Source organism: Sphaeramia orbicularis, chromosome 21 (assembly GCF_902148855.1).
Source record: "Sphaeramia orbicularis chromosome 21, fSphaOr1.1, whole genome shotgun sequence".
In the NCBI taxonomy this organism is placed as follows: Eukaryota; Metazoa; Chordata; class Actinopteri; order Kurtiformes; family Apogonidae; genus Sphaeramia; species Sphaeramia orbicularis.
Window position 1 is genome coordinate 26,549,814 of NC_043977.1, and position 24,541 is coordinate 26,574,354.

At 36.1% G+C, this 24,541-nt stretch overlaps 1 protein-coding gene across 2 annotated transcripts in view; it reads left to right on the plus strand.

Moving 5' to 3' along the window:
• raph1a (Ras association (RalGDS/AF-6) and pleckstrin homology domains 1a) overlaps positions 1 to 24,541 on the plus strand; it is an 88,882-nt gene that overhangs the window by 58,942 nt on the left and 5,399 nt on the right. For both annotated transcript variants that reach the window (XM_030124815.1, XM_030124816.1), the window contains 11 exons: positions 191 to 265; positions 9,804 to 9,881; positions 12,646 to 12,720; positions 13,558 to 13,642; positions 19,257 to 19,378; positions 19,471 to 19,536; positions 19,671 to 19,814; positions 20,369 to 20,479; positions 21,412 to 21,510; positions 21,634 to 21,754; positions 22,710 to 22,840. In XM_030124815.1, coding sequence (XP_029980675.1) covers positions 191 to 265; positions 9,804 to 9,881; positions 12,646 to 12,720; positions 13,558 to 13,642; positions 19,257 to 19,378; positions 19,471 to 19,536; positions 19,671 to 19,814; positions 20,369 to 20,479; positions 21,412 to 21,510; positions 21,634 to 21,754; positions 22,710 to 22,840 — 1,107 coding nt within the window. The remainder of the gene's footprint in view (positions 1 to 190; positions 266 to 9,803; positions 9,882 to 12,645; positions 12,721 to 13,557; positions 13,643 to 19,256; positions 19,379 to 19,470; positions 19,537 to 19,670; positions 19,815 to 20,368; positions 20,480 to 21,411; positions 21,511 to 21,633; positions 21,755 to 22,709; positions 22,841 to 24,541) is intronic.

Below are 24,541 nucleotides of genomic sequence, written 5' to 3' on the forward strand. Positions count from 1 at the left end.
ATAATGTTTCCTTTTTCATCCACAGGTATCAATCTTATATTGTTTTTTTTTTTTTGTTTTTTTTTTTTTTGTCTTTTTGGCGCCTTACTTCAGCTTCACCATCACCCTTTCTGCTTAAACTGTCACATCCAATCAGTCAAGCAGCAGATTAATTCACTGGGACTTTCTCTTTCTCTCTCCCCTTTTAAAGCACTCCTATCTGGACAGGGAAACCTCTCTGATTCTGAAAAATATAGCAGGAAAACCTTCCCACCTCCTGACCAAGGTGACACCCCAATCACTCTTTTACGCTCACCCTCTCCTCTTGCATGTCGGCATGTCCGCTTATTCTCTGTATTTCTGTACACGAATGATTAAACATGCATGTTGTTTCACCTCACGCATGCTCGCTTCTCCCTGTTTCGTCCTCTGTCTGACTCTATAGAATAGAAGAGGGTCAGTTCGTGTGTGTTTCGTAACATACAGTGCTGTGTTGCGTTGCGTTGCTTGGCTGCAGAGCGGTCATGTGTATTCTCAAAGCTTTACTGAGGCACATAGAAACACTTCTTCAGATTTGGACTGGAAATATCACTTAATTCAAGAGCAACAATCATTTATTTAAGATATTAAGTTTGTGTTTTTAACTGTGTAGCACTGTAGCGTGATTAAAATAACCAATGTGTGTTATTTGTTTCTAATATTGTAAAAATGTGTCAAAGCCCAGAAGGCAGAAATGCACTGAAACCTTTAGATGCATTTTCCAATCTGTTTGGAATGACTGAACTCACTGAAATAAAATGGAACAGCAAATTGTTTTTCAAGCATGAGGAAATCATGATTAAGATGGTAAATGTTGAGTGAAGAAGTACAAAAAAGGGGAAACAAAATCATCACATCTATCCTGTCAGTGTAGAGGAGCTTTTAGGCTGCACTTTAAGAGCACTGTAATTCCTACATGACACTGCAACTGCTGAACTCCCTCTTTTTTTCAGTACATGGTGTCACCAATTTACAAACTGCTCTTAACATTAAATAATCTGTTGTTCAGCTACAGTGCATGAGAACTTGTAGAGTTTTATTCTGTTAATAATACAAAAAATTATAGAATTGAGTTTGCAAAACTCCGACCATTTCTATTCGCTTCATAGTTACCAATGGAAAAAAAAAACAACTCTGTGGTGCTTATGGTTGTTTGCTGTTTTAATCTAATGTTTATTAGTCCTTAATGACAGTTTATATTCATTTTAGTTTTTTTAGTTCATGACGATCCCTTCATGCAATGTTTAAGTCAAAACAGAACACTTAAATGATCGAATGTTGAGTCCTGCTGGTTTATTTTACTTGTTTAAAATACTTCACTGATGATTATTTAACCCATAAAGACCTAGTGCTACTTTTGTGTCGATTCCCAAATTAATTTATCTCTCTATTTGACCTTTCTTAAGGATTTGTCACCATTTCTTATAATACTATCCTCTATATTTTGTGTTTTTCACTGTAAATCATGTATTTTCCTATATTTAGTTTCCTATATTCTATTTAGATGTTCATGAAAACTCATAAATTCAAAGGTTATTATATCAAAACAGAAAAAACTGCAGAAAAAGTTACTTTTACCATCAAATACATCATTAACCAAGCATCTCCATCCACTGTCATTGATCCAACTCCATGGGTTTTACTGGTGAATCAATGTTGTAGAAGATGATGGTGTTTCCATGGTAACTACAGAGCTTCTGAACATTTAAATGGGTCATATATGATGACTATGAAAAGGTGACAAACTGCATTTTAACCAGTTATTTACATGTGTTGAAAGGATTAGTGGATCAACAGGTATTAAACATTTTACATCAGTAGTTTTTGGTCGCTGGTGGAGGTTTGGGTCTTTAGAGGTTAATATTAACAGAATTATTCACATAAAATTCCACTCCAAATCTACAATACAAGTCTTAAAAGATGTGCTTCATACTTCGGCCTTTTGTTCTGTAAAGCTTTGTGAATACTCACTCTTTACTTATGCGTTTAAGTGAAGAAAACATTTGTTGTGCAGAGGTTTAAGTCACTGCATGATTATCTCTGCATCTTATTTGTTTGCTGGTGAGATTTATTAAAAGTGAAAGTGAAAAGGTTGATAGTAGTCAAATGTTCAGGTACAATGCAGAAACAGTGTGGTTTCTCTGTGTAACATTTAGCTTTGCTTCATTCAGTAATGAGACATTACGTGAGTGTAAGCAAGCTGTAAACGTGTGCATGTGTGCAGTGTGAAAAAATGTGGATTTTGCTGCTGTGTTGTGAATGTGCACCGAAGTGTCCTGAAAAGGTGTGATCACACAGAAGTGTCAAACTCACACAATGTTCCTGATTATTGTGAGAAATCACTGCACCTCATCCTCTTCGTCTATCATATACTAATACACTACTGTGCCAAAGTCCAAGGTCAAAATTAGATTTATTGTAAAGATATAATGACCACATATGCATTTCTCATTTTCTGTACAATAATACAATCTGATATATGGGAACTATGTACAGCATTAAAAACAAAATTTCAGGTAAAAACATCTATAAACCAAAATGATAGTATTTAGTGTGACCTCCTTTTGAACTTAATGTCTTTAACCCTTTCATTCAGACAATATGAGATTTATTACATTATTTTTCTCATGTTTTATACCAGGTTTCATTCAGCACACGTCAGATGTTTCCAACAGTTTGTGCTGTGTCTTGTCCTGGGGTCAGGGGTCACAGTAAATAATCACTTTAACCTTTACAACCCATTTATAGCTGTTTTTTTCCCTGTATTTTATTGTATCTGAAGAGAAGAGAATGAAAAAAAATATATGTACACTCATTTCAACCCTGTAAAAACAACAAACCTAGATGTGGCCCAAGACTTTTGCACAGTACTGTATATTTGGCCTCATATATTTATATGTATTTATGTTACTGTATGTTTAACTGCACATGTTTGTATGTATTTATATTACTGTACATTTGGGTCACAGATGCCTAGTTTAATTGGCAAATAGGGAATTAAAATGTAAGCAACACAATTTACTTTTCTCATATGCATGTGATTGCAACAGCTTTTTGAAGCACATCCTGTGTGATCATGCTGCAGAGATGTTTTTGTGTCAAAATGTGTGCAATAATAGTAATAATGTCATGTTAGTTTATAAGTGAATTATATTTTAGACTAAGTTTGACTGTCAGTGTTTCTGTGTCTGCTTATTTGGGATACTCCATGAAAAAAGGAAACCAGTCATGCATAGATGCTGCTGTAAAACTGTCCTTTGCAACTTCTTTATTAAACCCAACATAGCGTTCGGAAACATTTAACTACAACATCTTTTTTGTCATGGTTTTAAAGGGGTCATATTTTGCTAAACCCACTTTTATTGGTCTTTGGTACATTTATTTGTATATTTGGACCCTAACAGTTCAATAAGTCCGAATTTTAACTCTCTAGGTGCTGCAAAGCTATCTTTATATTCATTTTAGCAAAAATCAAGTGGATTTCTTCAACTTGTTTTAATTCCTTCTTAATTTGTTACATTTTATAGCTAGTTATATCACAACATTTGCACATATAAGGTGAAGCCTTCTGATGAATATTTCTCCGAGTACACCATAATTGTTTGTCAGCAGTAGCGGTTGTAGTCCATACTGAAAATGTGTCCAAACTTTGAGCTAATTACCTAAAATGTTCAGCTGTTGGTTGTATTAACGAACACAAGTGGCTGAACGGGACAGAAAGCATGGTCGACAACCTGGAGGGGGTGGGACATGAAGTGGCTCATGTACATTTAAAGGGCCAGCGCTCAAAACGACCTTTCGGGTGTTCATTACTCAGAAATAAGGTTGAAGATGGACCTGTGGAGTTTAATTAATGAAGAATTCAGACCCAAACATAGCATTTACAGTTTATGTAGACCACAGAGAAGTGTTTTAAAATGCATAATTCCATTAAAAAAAAAAAAAAAAAAAAAGCAAAATATCACTCCTTTACAAGACCAGAATTTCTAACTACTTTTAATTCTGTGAACAAGTTGCAGTGTGGTTGTACGTCATTACTGTCTTAGTAAAATAAGTCCTGGTAGCCAAAAGAGTGAACTGTAGATACAAGTATTCATGGCCCAGTGTTCTGGGGCATGATCTTCAGATAAACCTCTGGAACTGAGGGAATATGTTAAGTAGCGCTGGTTTGTTTTGCAGCCATAATGAGTGTTTGGAGCTCAGCCAGTTGCAGTAATAGAGCTTAGAAGATAGGATCAGTGTGGGTTAACACGATCAATGCAGATAATGGGACTAGCCACTGGTTTAATTGTTGTTGTTGTTGTTGTTGTTGTTCAGAGGAGCGTGCTGGTGGAAGTCAGCTTGTCCTGAGCTCTGACTGTGTAAATGATTTAGTTATAATGCTAGAATTGATGATACACTACAGAACAACTGATGATCACAGTTCTGATGATGTTCTATCAAGATGCGCCCTTCCACTCATGACTGTAATTACTGGACATTGTCTTTGTATAGAACATGACTCCTGTCACTTTTCATCATGTAAAGACTCTTGAAGCTAAAGCTGTAGGCTCCTTAATGCCTAAGACCAAAGTTTTGTTTATGTGTATGTGTGCATTAGATTGAGATTAAGTAAACAGGCCTTCCCTGATTGGATCTCCAATGTTCTGGTTTGATTGGGTGATAGAGCAGATGAGGCAGTTTGATTGGATGTTAAGAAGAACGTGCCAGATTGTGGCGGTTAATCTTCTTTGGAGAAAAGAGGGGGTGATTCCTGTGTGGTAGCTCATATTCACAGACACACACAAATACACTCACAGTGGTGATGTCTGGCAGTGGGCTAAAGGTCCTGGTCATGTTAAAGGTCTAAACTGTCTGTAATGGCCGCTTACACACACATAGATAGTAAACATAAAGCACACTTTTCATTTTATCTACTTGGTTGCTGTTTATTTCTGTCCTATTTTTCAGAGATTATATTCACTTTTGCAACAAGCAGGTTCTGGCAGGATTTGATTTTACATCTGGTGTCCAGGGTAGACATCCCCTCTGTATCAAATAAAGTCCCGTTATGCACTTTGGATATTAGAGTCCATACATCAGTGCTGGTCTGTATTCACGCTGAGGTATCACCAAAATCCAGTTCCAGCGTGAAAGAATGGGAAGTAGGTTATAAAACGATATTAATAACTGTTCTTCGCACGGTCTTTATAAGTTGCATTCATGAGGTTCAAAGAAAGGTCTTTTAAAGTATTAAGTTGAATTGCTGAAACCCGAATATACACTGTGGAGTATTGGATTTTTAGTAACACCACAATACTGGCTCCAGACATCAGTCTGACCCCAGTGAATCTAAACTAAGTGAGTGTAGTCAGATTAATGTTGTACTTTAAAGAACCATTTATCTCAAAGCAGCTGCCACTCGCATAAAATCCTGCTTTTACTGCTGTGCATCAAGCCAACATAACCATCCTATAATCTGATACTCTTACTGTCTTCTGCCTGACTCGACCGATCCGCAGCATGTAGTTTGTGCTTTGAGCTGTCTTTCTGAAAAACGTGATTTTGTTTTAATTTGTGGGCTCAGATTAGAGCAGGCAGGACTACGATGGGCCCGAAGATTCCAGGCAGATTACGAGCTAAGGGGCCAGTCTAATTCCTGCAGCGGTGATTAGGCTGAGGGTGTAATTATCTGCTCTCATTCCACGGCACAGCTGTGTGTGGGAGAATGTGTGTGTTTGTGAATGTATGTACTGTACGAGGATTTTTGCGTGGAGTGCGTAGAGTGCCTATAGGATTGTCTTTCTGTGTCAGTGTTACACTGCCTCAGCAGTTACTGCCATCCACCCACACACTATCTCTTTCACACATATGCACTGCTGGCCCACTTCTGCTGCCTCTATATAAGTCGCATCATTCCACTGCTGTTTCGAGTCTATGGCAGCTCAGGAGGGACATGATCCTTCCTACTTCAAAGCAGCAGGATCTTTCCTGGGCAAACGCTAATTTTAGTGCTTCCATAATGTAGGTCAACTGAATATCTATGAGGCCGAGAGAAAATGTTTATGCTGCAAGCTGGATATGGCAGTGGTAGGAGGCAAGAAATACAGCTTGTGTCATGTGTAGCATAAGGAAAAATAAGCAAATTAAATAAACAGGAGATAGAATAAGAAAAACTAACAAGATACATAATAGATAACAGTAGTATTGGTAAAACCATGCATATTATTCTTTCATTAAGCTCATGTGTTTATAGGTTATTTCTATTTTATGAATGCTTTTCTTTTTCTTTTCTTGAGGTGGAGACTTCAGATTAGCCTGTTGGGCTTTTTGCCTCTTCCTGCACTGTATTGGTTTTCTTTTATCTTTCTTATGTTTCTTTTTTCTTTTATCTGTGCAAAAATAAATTAAACTAAACTAGTACCTTGATTCCTACCTTGATTCGTAGTGTAGCAGTCGAACACATAAACTCACTAGTCTCTTAATCCCCAGTTATTCCTGTAACTCATAGTTAAAAAGCACCAGCAGATGAATTCTTATATAATATATTTATTTTAATCCTGTCTGCTTTTGCCATATTCACATCTACCCATTTTTTTTAGCTTTGTTAGCCCACGTAAGACTTGCGTAAGTTTAAAATCTGTCCATTAAAGGTGCTTAACTGCTAATGCTAAAAGTAGTGTCAAGACTTTTTCAACTTTGTGATGATGTTTTGAATATCATCTTACATAATAACCCACTCAGTTATTTTTACTGCTTCATCAGTTCTAGAGATACTCTGATGATGATTTTACATCATAACTAACAGTTTATCATTATTTCTATTTTGCTTTTACAATTAGCATCAAGTTGCATGTATAATCATAAATAAACAGTTATTTTTAATCTCACAATAGTGAATATTTGTATCGTTGGGATTGATTTTTTTTATGTCAGAAACTATGCTTCCTTCCATCATTGAGGGAACCCCAATACGGACTGAAACTTTTGCTCTCTAGTCAGTTTTTCACATTTTCACTCGTTTTAAATCCTGTTGTTATGAAGACAAGAAATATTTGATAAATGTAGATTAATTTTGCCAATTAATCAGGACTGGCTTTTACATTATCAACAGAACTTTGCTCCAGTAGTCAGTGATAGCTAATGTTAGGCTTCCAATAATAATATCTCAAAAAAATAAGTTCATCCTATACAATATTCTGTAATCCAGAGTTGTTCATTTATTTACTATTTTGACTTTCATGTTCGGTTCCTTTATCCAGTTTCTAATAAAGTCAAAGCTAGTTCATTTACTGTGTGAGTTTATTTTAGGCGCTGATATCGAATAGTTTATTCGTTGCAAAAATCTAAATCTTACCAAGCATATTTTTCTCATTTCTAGTCAAAATATCTCATCACACTTAAAATTAGACATAATCACCTAAAGACTTTTTCAGTGAGATATAAGAACTTATTTTTAGACAACAGATCTTGAAAATCTTATTTCAAGAAATCATACCAAGATCATTTTCACTTGTTCCATTGGCAGATTTTTTTGCTTGAATTAAGCAAAAAAAAAAAAATCTTGAATTAAGCAAAAAAAAAATCTGCCAATGGAACAAATGAAAATTATCTTGGTATGATTTCTTGAAATAAGATTTTCAAGGGTTTTAAGTGTGATGAGATATTTTGACTAAAAATGAGGAAAAATACACTTGGTAAGATTAAGATTTTTGCAGTGTTGACTATTGTTTGTTTTTTTTTCCTCTTACAAACTATTGTCATTATATGAGCCTGTACAAATCCACTATCGCTTGACCTCTTAATATCAACTCTTATTTTGTTTTTTGTTTTTTTGTCCTGTATGTGCAAGTCCTCCTATATTATACCATACCCACAACATCATGTTTTTTTTCTGTTGTACCTGTATACTTCTTGGAGACTGGGCTTTCATGCTGACATCTGCTAATTCAGGTCTGACAAAACATATGCATGTCATTAGGGACGTGTTCATGAGCTGTAGACTTAATGTCCTGCAGCTGCTTGAAAATCTAATGTCTGTAGTGTGTGTGTGTGTGTGTGTGTTTTGGGGAGGGGGTGCGGATAAGGAGATCGGCTGCTAATCTCTTTCTGCCCTTTCGCTTGTTCACAATATGGAGTCTCTGTTGTGTTTGTGTGTTCACTGACAAGCTAAAGTGGAGCACCTCTGTTAGGGCATATATAGACATTCAGATACATGATGTGAAGTGACTGGGAAGGTCCTCTGAACTGACTGACTGCAGATTAATAGAGATGGAGAGACAAAGACAGCAAAAGCAAGTTACTGAGAGTGAGATGAGGACAGAAGAATGACCTTAAAATCTAACGCAAATCAGTCAAAAGATGTCGGAAAACCAGCGGAGTGTGTTGGATGGAGCGGGAGGAGTAAAGAGGCTGTTAAGAGGAGGCATGAGCGCTTGAGATAAAGAGATCAGTGCCTCTGCATGTAAGTTGGCAGAGTATCAACGCCCCTCCCCCAATCCACTCTCGCATCTCCTCTTCCCTCACTTCCTCTCATTCCCTCCGTCTATCTCAACCAGGGAGGATGTGACAGGACAAGGTAGCCTCTTTCACTTACATTTTCTGGTTAGTCAGGGAATGAGTCAGTGTGCTGATGTATCAGTCATGCAGTGAGTTACTGAGGTAGTTAAAGGGTCTTTTGCTTCACTAACCAGTCAGGATTCTGCTGTCAGACTGCCTATAATTTAGTCAATTAATGATTATGCAAATGCAGCTCATTAAGTGAGACTCTAAACAGCCTGTCAGATAGTCATTCGGTTACAATTTCTGCATTTTCATCCATCTTTCCTGCTCTGTTTCTGTTGTTTTTCCATGTCGACTCTTATTTTTGTTTCCAGGTCTTGTGTTTTTGTGCCTGCATCCTGTTTTCTGCTCAGCTGGAATCGAGGCTGCTGCTCCACTGCCTTGTTTCCTCACAGCTGATTATCTTGTTCTGGATCATTCTTGTTGAAGGTCGTCAAACTCAGCGCGTGTTGCATGTGCAGGACTAAAGTGAAAGCAGACGATCGCAGATTATTAGAACATCTCACCTCTTGAGTTGTTGCTGTGACAGGAACACGTTGGACTTCTTTGTTGTTTTGCGTTTCCGTCCATACCTCTGGTTCGTCGGCTGCACTGGCGTAGAAACACTGGCTTTAGTCTATGTGTTTGGGAATTTTGGATAATCCTCCTTCAGGGAGACAATAACTATCTGCCAACGTGTAGCGTTCAAGCATTAATCCAATCTCATTTCCCTGTGGCGTTGCAATAATACTGAGATGATGATGATTATGAAGAGGAGGCGAAGGAGAAACAGGTTTTGTGCTGCCAGGCAGACACTTCCAGTTTTTCCCTGCAGATTGAGATCATCTTGCAGCACTTCTCTATATTACTGGAACTAAACCAGGAGTTGTTTTTTTGGGGAATGACTGCAGTTATTCCCTATGCGCTGGCTTTACTGTGGAGCAGAGTAACATGCTAAGACAAACAGTGCACAGTTAGCAGACAGGACTAGGAACACACTGATACTTTGTCTAAAATCTGCAGGTTAACACTTGGATGCTCTATTTTTGTAGCTAGATTTTATAGTTTTGTAGGTGCTAAGCAGACACAGAAACATTGGCTTAAACAGAGTAATCAGCTGAAAAAAAAAATAAAAATGAATTCCTGCTGGAGGAATCAGGTAAGAGCAAAAGTGTGTGTGACGTTAAAGCATATTGAGAATGACTGAGTGTTACTGTTTTGGATTGCTGTGTACAATTTCTGTTGCCATCCCCGTGTATGTGCAGGAGGAGCAGGCTGCCAAGCTGAAGGCAGAAAATATCCGAGTTGCCCTGGAGAAAATCAAGGAGGCCCAGGTGAAGAAGGTGAGTCTGGATCACACACACATACGCACACGAGACAGAGATTTGTGTATTTGTATCTGCGTGTGCATGTAGGCGTGTGCGAGTCTGGCACGTGTCCAGCGGACTCTGTTTTCTGGGTCAGGTCAGTGTTACTCGCCATTCAAAGCTCTGGTCAATAACAGCTGGGGTCAACACACATACATACTCACAGACCCACACACACACACACACACACACACAGCAGCACTCAACATAATGACCATCGCAAGTTAAGTCGCAATCCCACAGAGACACAGGGAGAGGTTGGATTACCAACCTACTGCACACACACAGACCTACAGCTACCTGTGTGTGTGATAAAGTCTTATCATCTGAAGGCTGATCTGCACAGAGCCTGGGGAAAGTGACCCTGGATTCCTCAGATTTCACCAGACGTACAGCAGTTTCACGTAAATACGGAATGAAAAGGTCCTACAATGACAGAAAAAAGGCATTTTAATAGTTAAATACACCCGGAGAAATAAAATTTAATTCCCTTGGAGCTAAATTGAATCCCAAAAAGACATATCCACTCATTCAGAATAGAAATGACAAATACTGTCCTTTAGATTTGTGATTGTTTTTAATGCTTATACCAGTCATGTTAACATTAGGGCAAAGTCAAGGGAAGGTTAACATCTGGTGTAAAAAAAAAAAAAAAAAAATACAATAATCTACACCACACTTATATTTTTGGGTCAGTAATTACTTATATTTTCAGGAACATATATTTTGAAATAAGAAAAAAAATGTAAATAAAAACTTGAGTTTTATGAGTGTGAATGTTTGGAAAGTGACAAAGTTTTCTGCCGTCATTCTGGGTTCATTTTATAAATTCTCATAAATAAACTACATTTATTCCAAATACATTGATATGCACACTGATAATGTTAATAGTATTTTTATGTTGTAAATATTAAAACGTATACATGTATAAAAAAATGTATATGGTATTGATAATTGAAATTAAAAAATGTTTAATTTGATATTTACTTTTGTTGTCCAACTGTGACGCTGCCATTTGTCAAAACACTTGCTATTTAGGTATGATAAAATATTTTTTCCTCTAACCACTTACCAGTATTAGGTTGTAAAATAGAGGGTTTAAGGTATATACTGAATACATTTTAGGATGAAAATGTCATAGGAACTTTGTAATTCTTGCAAAAAATAGACGGAAATTTTTTGTCCATCCGTGACAAAGTAGTTTTTGATATTTTTCGTTTAAAAATGTTTGAAACAAAATTTTGCCCTTTGAGTATGTTTTAAGATGGCATTTAGACCTTTCCAATTGTGTGTAATATTTGTCTTAAACCTGCCTGGTTCAAAAGTTATGAATGAAAAAGTAGTGGTCTGTCCATCTGTGACGCCCTTAACCTCGCCCATTAACTCTGCAAGACCTAGAACTATTTTTCTGATCACTTGCAAATGAATTCTTCACTACTGATTGATTTATCACTATTTATTATTTTTATTTTTTTAAAGTGAAAATCTGGTATTTTCCCATGTTTAATTTACTGATCATGAAGATGCACATAATTGCTCACAGTAAATTCAAAGGTTATTGTGTCAAAGCGGAGAAAACTGAAGCAAAGTGACCTTTTCACAAGCGTCTAAAATCACTGTCATTTGTCAAAATTCATTAATTTTAATGGTGAATGAGTGTTGCAGAACATAATCGTGTATCTGTGTTTAATATGGAGCCCCTGAGCATCCAAATGTGTCATATCTGATGCCAGTGAAATGCAGAGAAACTGCATTTTACCTGAATTATTTCAATGTATTGATCAGATTTATGGTTCAAAAGTTTTAAACATTTTATACCCGTAGGTGCTTTTAGTCACCGTTGGCTCATTAGGTCTAGATATGCATGTTACAGCAAAGGTTTCATCGTGTGAAGGACATATAAGGATAGAAGGAAGCTTCATAGTTGTTATGTGATAGTCTCCTTAAACCCCCCCCACCCCCACATTAAATATTTGCAGCAGCTATTTAAACCTTATTATATTGCAGTACATGAAAATAGATAAAAATGCTTAAATAATATATGCATGCAAATGTGGCTGCAGATTCAGTCCAGTATTGATAACCCACACACAAACACTGAAAAACACTATAATGAATGTGTGGCTATATATGCACTGTATAAATAGAACTCCTCCAGTAGTGTATGAATAATGAATAAAAATATAGTAATGTTAAAAATTAATGGGTTCTCTACACATAAATATTTAAGATATTCCTATATTACAGCTGCATTATAATCTATGTAATAACCCTTTATTGACTGTTTATGCCCTCTTGTAAATGCTAATATTGGTTATTTTGTCACTTACATTAAAGAAAACAATCCATGCATTAAATCAAATAATTACTGAAACTTGTAAAATATGGATTGACATGTGTGTCAGTAAGTTAAAAATTGTGATGGCCTTCGTTTTCTTTGCTTTACATGATGTCATATCTAGCCATTTTGCTTTCTTATTGCTTCAAGTTCATCACATTATCATCCATGGATATAAACAGTCTTTTTCTCTGTGTAATACTGTTTTCAGTATTTCAGTGAAACCTCCATAAGCTGAGTGTTGGATCCTTTGTGTGTATTTGTCTTATTAGCTACAGAACTGGCCTGCTTCATGAAAACACAACAATGTTATGGATATAAATGTGTTTGTGTAGATTTTTTTAAAGAATTGTTTGTAATAATGTACATTTTCTTCTTGTTTTCTCTCTCTCACTTTAATAGCTGGTGATTCGTGTTCATTTGTCAGATGAGAGCTCCAAAACCATGATGGTGGATGAGAGACAGACGGTCAGACAGGTATGACTCAGATTACACAAATATTACTTAATTATATATGTGAAACAGCATCAAGATGCAGAAAAGAAGCTGTTAAGGAGGCACTATGACATTCTTAATATTAGTCTATTATATTCAAAAATTGTAGAAATGAATGTATGTTATTGTAGATGGACTACCGGCAATATATTTTTTTAATTCATATTTTTTTACTGTCAATATAATAATAATAATAATAATAATAATAATAAAAGTAGTTCTCCAGGGTTTTCCTTACCATCATAAGGTTTCATTTTGGGAATGACTTATGACAAATTAATATTAAACAACTGAAGTGAACATCAAAATGAACTAAATAACTTTTCTTAGATCCATTAGACTTACTTTGCTATTTCTTTAAGATGTATGGATCTTTTTTTTTCTTCTGCTATAGCTTTTCTTAAGTTTTATAAAGATATTAGGTGATAATAATGGTCCAAAATTATGTGGAAATATAGATTTTTAACTGAAAAATGTAAAATTGTCTCAATTGAGTCAACAAACAACAAAAGTGCTGGAACCCGAGAGACATTTAAGCCCCCAAAACACTCTAAGGAAAATCCTATTGAAGTGTATGAAGTACCAGGGTTACAGATATCTGTTACTGATGGTAGTATAGTACTTTTCATGTAGTGTTGCATCAGGACAAATTTATTTTAGCTCAATACTCCAATCATATATCTGTAGAATATACTGTATGACCTTTTGTTTTGACTTGTTCAGAAACTCCACTAAAAATCCTTTTAATGGGACAGAGATGAAAAAGGTTGCTCTTATTATTATTAGCCAACTCCTCTGACAGTATGTTCTGCTCCTCAGGTTCTGGACAGTCTGCTGGAGAAGTCTCACTGTGGATATAGTCCAGACTGGTCACTGGTGGAGACCATCAATGAGTTACAGATGGGTGAGTACGCATACACTCATCCTGTTTTTCCTTCCAAATACTCCAGTATTAATACACAGACACCACTGGGCAGCAGATCTCAGTAATCAACCAGCTCACATGAGTTTCAATCAAAGGTTCAATCCATTATTGATATAAAACAGGTTAAATTCTACAAACGAGCTCGCATGCCCACAATGAGAAGAGATTAATTAATAAATGAACAGGCAGCAGTGATTGAAAGGCTGAATAATATCTGTGCGGGGGTGTAACTGGATTAGCTAGTGATTGAATACTGAATAAATGCAACATTAATTAATTTCCTAATGCTTTACTTGCAGAGCTAAAGATGTAAAAGCCTTTTGAGTGGTGTCATTTGATTTAATGAATTACCAATATGTAGTATGCTACATATTTTGTACATATATCAAATATTTCCAACTATTCATGGTACATTTCGTTCATAGTTTTGTGTTTGCATGTCATCAACAGCATATCCCCTTTATTATCGTTAAGATTACTTCCAGGTATTTCATCAGAATAAAATCAGGGTTTCTGTGGGTCATTAAAAAACATTAAAAGTCATTAAATAGATTTTGTGAAAATTAAGACCTTAAATGGCATTAAAAAGCATTAAATTCAATGTCCAGAGGCATTAAAAAGTTAAATACACGTGATGGAAAAAAAAGCATTGTTATTCATGATTTTTGATTTTTTAAACATTTAATCATTTTGATTGGAAGTATAGTATGATGATTGACAGGCGGAACCCTTTAATTGTCTATTGTTTATGGCCGATACATAAAGTCATAAAACTGGATGCTTGGAATGCAACGTGCTGTGAGTGTGCTCATACTGTGGCCAGAGAGAGGAGGGAATATTGGCAACTAGGAAAGCACTCAGACCGTGCAGACCTCTGCCAACGCAGATCAGGAAATCAACATTTCCTGAAAATTTCATGAAAATCGGTCCATAACTTTTGGAGTTATCATGCTAACAGACAAACAAACAGACAAACAAACCCCGATGAAAACATAACATCCTTGGTGGAGGTAAATATCAGAAAAATGGGAAAATACAAGTTTCAGCAGAAGTGATTGGAAGAGCTGTTCAGAACCTGGTTAAAGCCTGTCGATGGTAAACTGTCATAAAACTATAAAAAAAAAAAACTGTATCTGCAGTTGGACATGGGCATTAAATTTGTTTAAAGTGGCATTAAAAAGCATTAAATTACATTTGCTGATACCTGCAGAAACCCTGACTATGAATTGACGTGAAAATATGTCGGTAAATGTTATGTGACTAAATATTTAATTTATTGCCTCATCTGTAAACATGATTTCTGCATGAGTCACCTCATAGATGGATGAACTCACATCTGCAGATTATAGTAACCAACCAGCTCAAACTAGTTTAAGTCAATACATTATTGATATAAATGGGTTAAATCACACAGACTAGCTCATATAGAGCCGATACTGCATGCCTACAGTGTGTAAGGGTAAATTAATAAATAAACAGACGGCAGCGATTGAATTGCTAAATATCTGTGAGGAGGTGTAATTGGATTAGCCAGCGCATGAATACTGAATAAATGTAAGACTAATTAATTTGTTAAGGCTTTATGTGTAAAATTAAGAGGCTAAAGCATGTTGAGAGATTTAGGGAACTGGTTACAAACTTCGTATTTGCAGGTGTGTTTGTGTCGAGGGAGTTTTACAAATTCAGGTACAAATATGTGCAAAGACACAAAACGCACACACCAAACTCTGCCCTGAGGAGTGAGATGCATTCGCCAGCGCACACTGTACTACAGGCTTCAGCTCCGTTTAACGCTCTTTGACAAACACACACACGGACACACAGTCTTTATGTAGGTCCGGTGCAATGATGCGTGTGATCTAACCTACATCTTCAGGGCTCCTGCTGAACAGCCAGTCGACATCGCTATGAAAGACCGAGAACGAGAAAGGAGAGAATATCAAGTGAGGCTTGAGCTGCCACGTTCAGCCAAATCTAAATCCTTCTTCATCTGCCCAAATTTACTCCACGTGCATTTCTAAAACCCAAGCTCGAGGTCAGCACTCGGCTTTAGGAAGATTTATATCGACTCTGGTGATGATTAAAGGAAATTGCTGGTATCTGTTGCCTTGAGGGGACAAAACCTTTGACAGCACCCCTTCATACTCATCCATACAACACACCAGCACCACCAGCATCCCACTGAGTGCCCTTTGGCTAAACAGATTGTCAGATTGTGTCACAATGTAACCTCTGACTGCTTTACAATGCTACAGCACTACAGTTAGTATGTTATGAATTAGTAAACATGTACAGGGTGGGGAAGCAAAATTTCCAATACTTTGAGGCAGGGATTGAAAGACAGTGTATGACCAATTAGTTTATTGAAAGTCATGAGAATTTATTTGCCACAAGAAAATTGACATAATAGAAAATATTTTTATTCTATGTGTCCTCCTTCTTTCTCAATAACTGCCTTCACACGCTTCCTGAAACTTGCACAAGTGTTCCTCAAATATTCGGGTGACAACTTCTCCCATTCTTCTTTAATAGTATCTTCCAGACTTTCTTGTAATAGTTTTGCTCATAGTCATTCTCTTCTTTCCATTATAAACAGTCTTTATGGACACTCCAACTATTTTTGAAATCTCCTTTGGTGTGACAAGTGCATTCAGCAAATCACACACTCTTTGACGTTTGCTTTCCTGATTACTCATATGGGCAAAAGTTTCTGAAAAGGTATGGATAATAGTGTTAGGTATGATTATGACATCAATATATGTTTGGTTTCAAAACAATTGACGTAGTGCCTGCTGAGAAAAAACAACTAAATGTTCATTGTAAATTTTGCTTCCCCACCCTGTATATAAATGAATGTATTCTATGAAATGTTTCCAACCATGCACAAATTAACAAATTCATATACTTTTATTCAGTGTAACAGCCAGTTTCATCGGGTTGTTCATTAGAAAGAAACATCCAAATGAAAACTTCAAACACTTCCTCCTCTGCAAACATGATTTCTGCCTCATGTCATATCAATTTCCCTTTGCAACGTTGGTGAATAGAACTTCTCTGATGCATCCACACTACACGTTTTAAAATCGTTTTATTTAAGAAACCTCAGGCATCACAAGTCGCCTACTGTGAATTTAATCATTGGAGCACATATCACCCATGCAGTTCCTGGGGTTTGGCCTCAAAATTTGTGTCTCTACATGTGTGAACATAGTGATAGATGGCAATAGTATGAGTACAATGGAAAAAATCAAAATCTTATCAAGTGTATTTTTCTCATTTCTAGTCAAAATATCTCATCACACTTAAAATAAGACATAATCACCTTAAGAGTAACTTTTCAGTGAGATATTAGAACTTATTCTGAGACAATAGATCTTGAAAATTTTATTTCAAGAACTCTTACGAAGATAATTTTCACTTGTTCCATTGGTAGATTTTTTTGTTTGAATTAAGCGAAAAAATCTTGAATTCTTGAAATCTTGAATTATTTGTTTGAATTTAGCAAAAAAAATCTTGACTTAAACAAAAAAATCTGCCAATGGAACAAGTGACAATTATCTTGGTAAGATTTCTTGAAATAAGATTTTCAAGATCTGTTGTCTCAGAATAAGTTCTTATAGCTCACTGAAAAGTTACTCTTTAGGTGATTATGTCTTATTTTAAGTGTGATGAGATCTTTTGACTAGAAATGAGAAAAATACACTTGGTAAGATTTAGATTTTTGCAGTGTATAGTAGTACTTGCACCTGTTTTAACTAGTAATGTAAATCCTGTGTGTGCATTTGATTGTTATCCTGTCCAACAAATGTGTGTATGTAAATAGAAGTGTTGTACTCGGGCCTCTCTTGCAAATGAGTTGAATAAATAAAGGTGAGGTTTGCACGTGAGTAAAAGGGCACGTTATATATGAGAGCCAAAACAGGTCAGGCCAAATTTCAATCTAGGTCACAGCTGACATAGTTTTCAGTATTTTATTGGTTAAACAACTCTAAAAGCCACTAAAAGCGAGCTCGGGTGTGAGACATAGAGTCAGAAGAGAGACAAAGGGGGAATGAGGTCAGCATTTCGCCATAAGCCATATTTCCTTCACAGAATAGTGGAAGAGAGTGGGGTTATTATGTTATTATTGAGCAGTGAAGGTTTCTGCAGTAATAGGGCTCTTCATTTTAGAAAATGTTCCACTCACAAACAAATAAGAAGTTATGTAAAACAAAACAAAATATATTTATATATCCTCCTGAGACCCAGTAAGTAAAAGTTTTGGGTTTTCACATTAACCCTTTCATGCATAGTGGTCACTACAGTGAACAGCTGTTTTCTTGTATATTTATGGATTTTATTGTTCTAGTTCCATATCAGCCAACACAGTGGATCATCCCATACATGACATTCATACCATTTCTGCAACTTTGCTGTTATTGATAAACTTGATCTGCAGTAACTTGTTTGAGTGTAAATCAATTGCTTGTTATTATTATTACACTGTAATTAGCATTTTTTCTTTTTTAAACAAAACGGTTTTTTTCATAAAGTGAGTAATAATTAGTATTAGAGTATGTTAAAATGTGACAAAACATCAGATTAGTGGCACTAAAAAAGTTATTTCATAGTTTTCACACAGTACATCAGTAAATACATGTTTGTTTGCTTCAAAAATTTAACACATGGTGTCCAGCTGAGTGGACATTTTCAATCACATTGTTTTTTTCATGCCTAAAGACTAATAAAAACACTCAGGAAAATTTTTTTAATTTAGGTTCTCATAATTCATGCATGAAAGGGTTAAATAACTGCCTTGATTGGAAACCATATGATGCAACACTTTTTCAGATACTTTTTTATTTTATTTATTTATTTATTTATTTATTTATTTTTAGGAAATGTCCTTTGCAGTGGACCGATTTTTTTTTGTTTGTTTTTTTAAGTAAAGGTGTGAAACTCTTGTTCATTACAGAGGACAAAAATGCATTGCTGGGTCTCAGGAGGTTATATCATAGTGGGGTAATTTAGAAGCAGCGGAAAGCTTTGACTTAGCTGAAACTTCTATTAGGAGAGAGGGAACCAACTTTAAACCATTCAGTAAGAGTTAAATTAATTCATCTGCATCAACTCTTGCAGCAACAATACTGCAACTTCAGAGGAAATAATTCAAACATCAGCCTAGTAAGCTAAAAATACAACTTTTCATTCTCAGTTGTGTAAATATTTTCTTAAACATAATATTGACATATCTAAATATTAAATTATACACAAGATTAACATGAGTCGTCATTTTAAAAAAAATAATACGTTTGAGCATAAAAAAAAGCTACACATCGCCTTATATAAACGAGAAGTAGATTAGATGGGTCAAAAAGGTCATTTGGATTGAAACTTGCATTTCATACCAGAAAAAAATCATAAAATTGGTTGTAGTGAAGTTTAAAAAAAATGCTTTAGAAGTTATTATTGTAACAGAAATTATGCCTAATACAAGGTCATTGTAAAAAAAAAAAAAAAAAAAAAACATAAGCAAATATGCATTTTGCACTGTGAATATGCACATAATTTTTTGTGCTGCCGCTAATTCAACATGTTTTTCGATACTGTGCAGAGCGGATCTTCGAGGATCATGAGAATCTGGTGGAGAACCTTCTAAACTGGACCAGAGACAGCCAGAACCGCCTGATGTTCACTGAACGCATCGAGAAGTACGCTCTGTTCAAAAACCCTCAGGTAAGACATAAAACACACTGTATAAACACACCAACAACAGCGACGCAGGTAGATGAAATGACTTATCGATGGTATTGCTTTCTCTCCCGCAGAACTATTTGTTGGGGCGGAAGGAGACATGTGAGATGGCAGAGAGGAACAAAGAGGCTCTGTTAGAGGTGATTTATTTGCTTCTCTTCCTCAACTGCATCTTCACCACAAAATCATTTGCAAATGACATCCAGTGTTGGTATACGTGAAATGGAATTGATCTTGTATCATCCAGCGTGTGTTCTTTCTCTGTCGATACCAGGAGTGCTTCGGTGGCAGCTCTGTGTCCGTCCCTGAGATGGAAGGAGTGTTGTGGCTAAAAGAGGATGGGAAGAAGTCATGGAAAAAACGCTACTTTCTGCTGAGGGCTTCTGGCATCTACTACGTCCCTAAGGGAAAGGCCAAGGTGAGTGTGTCCAAAAGTGGGGATTTCCAGGTTTGATCCATAGAACTGATGCCAGTGACTTTATGAAGCATCTGGTTAAAGGTGACTGATCCACTTCAGACACTTTTTGTCAGTTTCCACTCACAAATGCATCCACCTTCTGACACTTGTTTTTATGTTACTACTGTTTTTAATGTGGATAGGAGTTTAAGTATTGAATTACCAATTGAAAATATCACGTCATAAAAGATAATCTACAGGGTGTCCCATAAGTCTCCATACACAGGAGACATAATACGTATGGTTCTAACATGTATTTCTTTATATTTCTTCTTTATAGTTCTTCAGCAGTGGAGGACACGCATTGAAATGTGTTCCCGACAAAATGGCAGTCATATAGAGCTTATTATATAAATAAAAATGGTTTATGTCAAGAAACGTTTATTTTTCCTATGTATGGAGACTTATGGGACACCCTGTATAAATGAAAGCAAACTCAAGTAGCTCTTTTTATATTTTAGGGTTGAACAGAAGGAAATATTTGACCCTCATTTTGTGTGTTTGTGGTTGTGTAGGCGTCCAGAGACCTGGTGTGTTTTCTTCAGTTGGACCATGTTAACGTGTACCATGGTCAGGACTACAAGAGCAAGTACAAGGCCCCGACAGATTACTGCATGGTGCTAAAGGTACTATTCATACAGAGATAGAGGCGATGACTGGGATAGAGTTAAATCGTCTGATTTGTGGCAAAGCACCACCATCTAGTGGTGAGAGGGGGATGATACAGTTACTTCAAAGAAACTGAGATACTTTAAAGCTGGAGGAGTTTCCATTAATAGTCCACTCCAATTACAAAGATTAATAGAAAAGAGCAGAAAAATCACCTGGATTGGATTTGTGAAGTGTTTTGAGATACTCATTAATTATTGGCACGATAGAATAGAACAGAATAGAATAAAATAAACTAGAATCTGATCACTGATTGGTATTTCCAGCTGTCAGTCACACATTTAACCCTCCTACCTGCCTGTGATTTTCCAAAACCTCTATTCACAGGGTAGATTTTCTGTAGCCTTAAAAGGCAAGCCAGGAGTAGATGCAGAAGTCTATTAAACCACTTAAATAACATTATAGTAAACAGTAGTTATTGCATTTTTGCCCAGTGAAGCTAAAAATGCAAGTACTGCAGCTTTAACCAAAAAGATAAAACATAATAGTAAAAACAAGTCAAACTAAAAATCGATCCAAAAATGAAAGGTTTCTAATGCAGCGGGACCAGAAGTGGAGTTATATTATGTTGTCTTCTTGAACCAGGATTTAATTTAGATTGACTAAAGTGCAAGAGGCGGTCGCCTCAATAATACCATTGGTACATAGCATTACTGAAACCCACAGTGGAAAAAAACAAATCCTTTGTATGTCCTCAAAAAGACAAGATTGATATTTTTAACCAGAATCATAAAAAAAAAACAAATATCAGTTGCATAATGTGGTGTGAGAAGATTCACAGATTGTAGACAAGAGTTAGCTCACTTAGAAACCATTTGTAGAGGCAGATGTGTGGACGGAGTATTCTTCACTGTACTAATACTAAATAATTCGTACTGTTTATTTTTAGCACCCTCAGATTCAGAAGAAGTCTCAATACATCAAGTACCTTTGCTGTGATGACGTCAGAACTCTTCAACAATGGATTAACAGTATTCGCATCGCCAAGGTAAACGCTTGTCGTATTTTTAAAAATGATTTTATGTGCTTCCAGTTTTCTGTCGCAGCATGAATCCTCTCCATGCTCCTTTTTATCAAGAATGTTAAATCCACACACTTTTCATTTTCTTAGTACGGGAAGCAGTTGTATATCAACTTCCAGGAGGCAATGAGGAGAACGGAGGCTGCATATGATTGGTCTTCCCTCTCTTCTTCTTCGATTAAGTCAGGATCCAGCTCTTCAAGCCTTCCAGGTAAGTCCATTTACCAAGGAAGAAAGTCTGATCTCAGCATTGGAACAGAACAGCCCTACCATGTTAGTATAATAACTGAAAACTAAGCTAGCACCAAAATAGTGACAGGATGTTACATGTGAAGCATGTGAAGGAGAGGTGTCGCAGGTCTTTCCTTCCTGCAGCTGTTAGGCTCCACAACAGAAACTGCTCCAAATAATTCTGTGCAATAAACAGTGCTCATATGTATAACCTGTATGCATGCCTATATATACAATTATGTGTGTAGATATGTGTATAGGTGTATGTATGAGTATCTCCCCTATCCAACCTGTGGCATGAGCAGCATGTGCACAGTTTTTATTCTTGATTTTGCTCTTGCGTGCTTTGTTTGTACTCCACTATTGCCGCTGTAAATCTGGAATTTCCCCTTGTGGGACTAATAAAGGACTATCTTATCATAAAATAGCTAAAATACTATGATATTACATGTAAATTGGTAATTTACAGATAATTCATTTTTGCAAAAGTTTAAAGACTATAATTTTAAGAGGTCATATGAAGCCCTGATGCAGCTGTAACTTTCTCAGCCTATTTAATGTATGTTTATTAGTCATCAATTTCATGTGTGAAATAAAATGCCGCATTGATGAAGACCATCAGACTTTATTACACAATGCAATTTTAGATGTTTACTGAACAGGATCAGGATTCAACACCTAATAGATATTAAAGGTTATAAAGGCTTATCTGTCCCTTTAAAACATCATGGTTAATGAAATTTGTGTGAATATGTTCCTGCCTTCCTTATACACACTGATCTACTTTGCTCTTTATTATAGTTTTAGTTTTCTGGAAAGTTTCAAGACAATTACTAAATTAAATGACTTATTTACATTAAAAGATTTATATAAGCCTCATAATCATCCATAAAGTTCCACTAAATAACAAAATTTTGCTTGTGTCCACTCTTTAGAATCCCAGTCCAACCACTCCAGTCAATCAGACAGCGGCGTGTCCGAGATGACATCATCAGGCCACACCCGCTCTCAGAGTGTCGTCAGCTCCATCTTCTCTGACGCCTGGAGGAGAGGAACACAAGGAGAGGTGTGAACCCATACGAGCAAACTGCCCTACTCTTTCACCATGCTGTGTTCTGCCAGACTACATTTCCCATGTTTCACTTCTGCTTTCCTGCCAGGGGTCAAAAGTGAAGGGGCGTATTGCAGTGCCTCTATGTGCAGGAGGAGGAGGGAGTGGAGGTTAGACAGGAAGTGGTGTAACAGGCATGTTAACAGTTCAGGTGCAGCCTTTAAAAACACTAACGGTTGGGGGTTTTTTTAGTATGTAAAACAGTCTATTGCAATTCACCTGGGAGGAACAGGTGATGTGTGTGTAGTTCAACTATGAAACAGGACTTTGATACTATGAACTGGTCACATTCATACTCCTATTATTGTCATTTTCACATTTTGTGACTTTGACATTGTGTGAGACCAGCATAAGTCACTGACAAATGCATCAATATTCATGACAGTTTAATAATAATGAGTCGGTTTTATATAGCGCTTTTCTAGGTACTCAAAGACGTTTTAAACATGCCCTTTAGATGCGTTTAAAGGTGCCAAGTTACACATTTTGGTCCTTCTAGTTTACTAAATGGTATGTTGAGACTTCTTTTCTTTGCTCTTTTTTCTTTTTTTTATTCCATTTGTTGGACACTCTTACAAAAAAATTGCGAGTCAATTATGCCATGTTAGCCTATTTAATTCACTTATTTTAGAGAATAATTTCAGTTTCTCAATAGCAAAACTTATTCTCTTGTGATAATAGATTCACTTGTTACGTCAAACAACTACAGTAGAATAATGTATTTGTCATATGCACAGAGAAACAACAGTTATATCGTACAATCAAAGTCTTACTTTGCAGGTACTCCTTCACCGAGCATATACAATCTAAGCAAAAGAACTGTAACAATCTAACTTTAAATAAGGAGCCTATATAAATATAACTAAGCATATTTAACCAACTGTAACAAGTCTAAAAAAAATCTAAAAATGGAGTCTAAATAAATATATATAAGCAAATCTAAAAAACTAAGCAAACAGTTCTAAATGTAAATAAGTAGTCTAACTAAATAAGTAAAATAAGGGCCTAAAACCAACAGCAGCGGTAGCAGCAGTCATAAAGTGGGCAGTTTATCACAAGAAAACTGATCTGTTATCTCTGTTATCTTTTGGTTGAAGTAATCTGATGCAGTGGTCAGTAATGGGTATATTGTGTAAAATTACATGCACTCTTTCAGCTAGAATCACTAGCTACTGTTGTCACGATGCTATCTCTGCACACTCACATAACATCCCTGAATGCTGACAAGTATCCAGAGGTGGTTATTAGTCATTTCAAGGTATCATGAGATAAATAAAAATAAATAAACCCATTATCAAGCAAGAATAAGCCTTAATATGATATAAATATTTAACTCATTATTTCAAAGTAGAAGCAACAATAGATAAATGGGCTTTCTCCTCTTCTGTAATGAAAAATTGTAGTCTATGTGCAGAATTATATATCCATGTCATTATAGTGCTGATCGTATTAGCTTTTTTTTTTTCCTTTTCTGTTTTATTATCTGGTCTAAGATATACAGTTCCTCAGAGGATTGGTTGGTCAATTAGCTTAGAGCAGTGGTTCCCAACCTTTTTTGGCTCATGACCCCATTTTAACATCACAAATTTCTGGCAACCTCAGACATTCAAAACGGAGACTTTTTTTTTTTCCAAAACTAATTTGTTTTTGATCATG